Source organism: Engraulis encrasicolus, chromosome 14 (assembly GCF_034702125.1).
Source record: "Engraulis encrasicolus isolate BLACKSEA-1 chromosome 14, IST_EnEncr_1.0, whole genome shotgun sequence".
Taxonomy (NCBI): domain Eukaryota; kingdom Metazoa; phylum Chordata; class Actinopteri; order Clupeiformes; family Engraulidae; genus Engraulis; species Engraulis encrasicolus.
The window spans coordinates 47,756,228-47,761,227 of NC_085870.1; the positions used below are offsets into that span (position 1 = coordinate 47,756,228).

At 46.8% G+C, this 5,000-nt stretch overlaps 1 protein-coding gene across 3 annotated transcripts in view; it reads right to left on the reverse strand.

Annotated features, from left to right (window-relative positions):
- Positions 1-5,000, reverse strand: part of LOC134462792 (ras-related protein Rap-1b-like) — a 23,970-nt gene that overhangs the window by 1,479 nt on the left and 17,491 nt on the right. For all 3 annotated transcript variants that reach the window (XM_063215998.1, XM_063215999.1, XM_063216000.1), the window contains exons 5-7: positions 3,400-3,540; positions 2,539-2,682; positions 1,993-2,123 (exon numbers count right to left, since the gene is read on the reverse strand). In XM_063215998.1, the coding sequence (XP_063072068.1) occupies positions 2,034-2,123; positions 2,539-2,682; positions 3,400-3,540 (375 nt within the window). In that variant the 3' untranslated portion in view covers positions 1,993-2,033. The remainder of the gene's footprint in view (positions 1-1,992; positions 2,124-2,538; positions 2,683-3,399; positions 3,541-5,000) is intronic.

Consider the following 5,000-nt stretch of genomic DNA (forward strand, 5'->3'; position numbering starts at 1 on the left):
TGTTTCTTTTGAGTGGTGACGCTGTGTAGTCTAACAACACTGAACATAGGAAACGCTATCTGCAAATGTCTCATGCCTTCCTATTTTTTGTGCTCCGCTTGGTGTTATTGACCATGAGTTTGTTGAGTGTGGCGCTTGACAGTTATCCTCCTCATCTGAAGACACGCTGTGTAGTCTAACAACACTGAACATTGGAAACGCTATCTGCAAATGTCTCATGCCTTCCTATTTTTTGTGCTCCGCTTGGTGTTATTGACCATGAAGAGTTTGTTGAGTGTGGCGCTTGACAGTTATCCTCCTTATCTGAAGACGTCTTTGTGTGAATGTTTAGGAACTCGGCTAGCACACATGGGTGGAATATGCATGCAGACTTCTGTGCTTCTGCAGTTGTGTCAGATAATGCTATCAATCAGCCGCGTAGCCGGTTTGCTCCAGGCCAAAACTGAGCTCTACCACTCCACTGAGCGACTGCCACCTTGTGGACACAAGAGGGAATCACAAGAGGGAATCACAATTCAGAAACGCATCACGGGCGGACGGACGGACGGACACGGGGGGACGGACGGATGGACGGACGGACACCAAAGCCTCTTATAGAGATGCGTGGGACGCATCTAATAATTGTCATATCATTTGACAACACTACTATCTATTGTTAGCTGTGGCCTCTTGGTGCAGGTGGGCCTGCCAGCGGGACTGTTGTTCACTCATTGCTGAAAAGACTCAACTACATCATAACAACATTGACTCTGCACAAAGGGGTTAATAAGTATTGTAATACACCCCCACACACAAACAGCTTTGATCCTATTAGTTATGGCTGGCTTATCACACACACACACACACACACACACACACACACACACACACACACACACACACACACACACACACACACACACACTTGAAACAGCAGAGTAGTAGAGCTAGAGGGCCCTGAGGAGGAGTCATGACACCTCTGACCACCAGAGGGAGCACACACGCTCTCTCTCTGCGAGTTTCGTAGAGGTGGGTGTGTGTGTGTGTGTGTGTGTGTCTGTGTGAGAGAGACTGACCCAAAGTCACTTAAAATAAGTCCTTTCACTCGGCGGCCATCTTGGCTACGCCTCAGGGTTGATTGGTAAGACCATCTGCGTCCTAAAATGAATGATTACACAGAAATGGAACAACGGAGGGACCCATAACCCATATGGTTGGAATCGCACTTAAAACTAGTTTATAATGGCTATCTCAGATTGGCCGTATATATGAAAGCAATGCTGTAAATCATCATTTTCTTACTGATGTGTTGAATTGCATATGCACAGAATTTCACAAGACACGTTCTGCGCCGGTTCAAGTGGGTGCGGACTCGGTTGCAACCCCACGAGTAGCTACCCGATGTGAACCGCACATGTCATCAGCAAACGACCAGTGGAAGCAGATTCTGAGGGCATACCGATTAGGTTTGAGCAATCGTAAAAGCTTACGCGTCGAGATGATTGGATAAATGACAGAGCAGCTCAGCAAGCACTTGTTAACGGACAGGTGGGATATGTGCAAGCACACATCATATTAGCGTAGCAAAATGCCCCTGTTCATTCCTATGGGCGCTTTCTGAAGTGTTTCATCTCCTAGTACAGACCATCTCTGACTGACCTGAGTGCGTAGACGTGTGTGTGTGTGTGTGTGTAGGAGGCGTGGCTACAGGAGTGTGTGTGTGTGTGTGTGTGTGTATGTGTGTGAGAATGTCCGTCGGGGTGTGCATGCACGTACGTGTGTGTGTGTGTTTGTGTGTAGGGGGCTACAGTAGAGTGCAGTTGTGTGTGTGTCTCACCTGAGTGCGTCGGCACACGCGCGTGTGTGTGTGTGTAGGGGGCGTGGCTACAGGAGTGTGTGTGTGTGTGTATACTGTATGTGTGTGAGAATGACCTGAGTCCGTCGGGGTGTGTGTGTGTGTGTGGGGGGGGGGGGGGGGGGGGCTACAGAAGAGTGCAGGTGTGTGTGTCTCACCTGAGTGCGTGGGCGTGTGTGTGTGTGTGTAGTGGGCGTGGCTACAGAAGAGTGCAGTTGCTCTTCTTCTTGGCTTTCTTCTTCTCCACCGGAGTTTTCCTGTTAATCTGTCTGACCAGGTCATAGAAGATCTACACACACACACACACACACACACACACACACACACACACACACACACACACACACACACACACACACACACACACACACACACACACACACACACACACACACACACACACACACACAGAGAGAGAGAGAGAAAGAGAAGGAAATTGAAATCAAGTCCAACAGGCCTAAGATCCAAGTGGTGAGTGTGTATGCATACAGTATGTTACGAGAATCTAAGATGCTGATCTGAAGTACTGGAGTGTGTATGTGTGTGACATTTGTTGTGGACATTGATGTTAGACTTGTTGCTGTATTGTAAGAGGCTGCTGTGTGTGTGTGTGTGTGTGTGTGTGTGTGTGTGTGTGTGTGTGTGTGTGTGTGTGTGTGTGTGTGTGTGTGTGTGTGTGTGTGTGTGTGTGTGGAGAGACGTACATCGAGCACGTTGGTCTTGGCCTTCGCTGAGCTCTCCAGGAACGCGCAGTGGTTCCACTGGCGAGCCAAGTTCTGGCCCTGCTCCTTCCCCACGACCCGCTCATCCTCAAGATCACACTTATTACCCACCAAGATCATAGGCACCTGCAAAACACACACACACACACATTAATCCACACACATACACATTAATAAACTGTATATACACACACACTACCCGCTCACCCTCAAGATCACAATTATTAACAACCAGGATCATAAGCACCTGCAAAGACAAACAGATCGACAGACAGACACACAAACACAACCCGTTCATCCTCTTCATCACCCCGTTCATCACACTTAAAGGGGTATGCCACTATTTTGGGGCTCAATAGAGTTCAAATCGTTGGCCGGGGTTTATAAAGGTGGTAAAGTGTCTTATTTTTCATGTTAAGCGTTGTCTTGCTTTAAGACAAGTTAAAAGAGGGAATATGTCGCTAAGCTAGTGAAAGTCAATGTATCCGTGTAGCATTGTAGCATGCTACACGGATACATTGACTTTCACTAGCTTAGCGACATATTCCTTCTTTTAACTTGTCTTGAAGCAAGGCAATGCTTAACATGAAAAATAAGACACTTTACCACCTTTATAAACCCTGGCCAACGATTTGAACTCTATTGAGCCCCAAAATAGTGGCATACCCCTTTAATAACAACCTGGATCATAGGCACCTGAAGACCCACTCACTCACCCACACTCACCCACACACACCCACACACACACACCAAGCAAGATCACATCATTGGCACCTTGGCCATACACACACCTTAACATAATCATAGCAGACGTACAATACACACACACACACACACACTCACGTCCTCTGTGTCCTTGACTCGTAGGATCTGTTCTCGGAGGTCCTGGAGGTCGTTGAAGGTCGACTGTGCCGTGATGGAGTAGACTAGTGCGAAACCCTGACCGTTCTTCATGTAGAGGTCACGCATAGCCGTAAACTGCTCCTGTAGCACACACACACACACACACACACACACACACACACACACACACACACACACACACACACACACACACACACACACACACACACACACGGTTAGAAAAGCCCTGACCATTCTTCATATAGAGATCACACATAGCCGTAAACTGCTCCTGTAAAGCAGTGATTGTTAACCTTTTTGACGTTTAGGCCCATTTTTTGGGTGCAGAGTGGCCCGGGGCCCATCTAATATTGGTAATTTCTCATTCTCCATTCGTGTAGCCTACTGCTAAGTGTATTGCCGTCTTGTATTTCACGTCTTCCACTTTTAAAAAAACAGCGGTGCGTGGTCATTTAAAGGGACACTGTGCAGGAAATGGTCAAAAAAGGTACTGCAACTATGCTGCTCATTGAAACTGGGCTGCCTATTGCCAAATTTGATCTTTACATGAAAGTTTACTCAGTAATAAACACATATTTTCTAGTATGGTTCAAGTACAGTCATTTTTGCAGGTAAAAATGGCTATTTTTGGAAATTCAAAATGGCGGACCATGGAGAAGATCCCCCTTTTCATGTACGAAAACTGCAATTTTTCCAGTCATAATGAATACCTAGAATTTGATGGTGGTGGTACGTATTCATGAAAAAGGTAACATTAGTGAATGGGCAGCATGAATTCTGGAAATAAAGAACAAAAAATCTCACACAGTGTCCCTTTAAGCAGCAGAACTGCGCAAGAGTAAAAAGACGCATGCTGTCTTCAGCATCTTTATTTGATAATGAATGCAGTTGCGCGGCCCACGCCGGCCTTTCAGTGCGAGGTTGAAACTTTTCCGCGGCCCTCACGTTTCTGAGCACAGCTTTGGGCCGCGGCCCTATGGTTAAGAATCCCTGCTGTAAAGACACACGCACACACACACACGCGCAGGCTAAACAAGCAAAGCGAAATTCAGTGTTCCATTCTGACAGCTAACAGTCAACAGGTCGTAGCAGCGAATCAAATCAATTGAAACATAAATGTTGTTGATTTGATTGTCCGCCGCAGGCAAACTTCACGCCTTATTTGCGTAACATTAAACTTGGCCGAATATTTTCGGTTGCCTTGCCTTCGCCCCACTTCGTTTCCCTCATAGGAATGTATGGCGAAGTTCGCCTCGCTTGGCCAAATTTGTGTGTTTGAGTTAGTGGCTGTAAACTGAAGGACACCATCTATTTCAAGACAGCACATTACATCACATATAGCTGGAAAAGTATTCCTTAAGGGCAAGAACACCACCGACCCATACACATACACGTACTCACACACATGCAAGCACGCACGCACGCACACGCACCCACACACACACACACACCAAAATAGCATAGTGACGCTAGAGGTCTCTGAAATGCACGACTGGAGTGGAGACAGAAAAAAACATGCACACAGACAGACATGCAGACACATACAAAGACAGCCTGACAGGTATGTGTAACAGACAGAC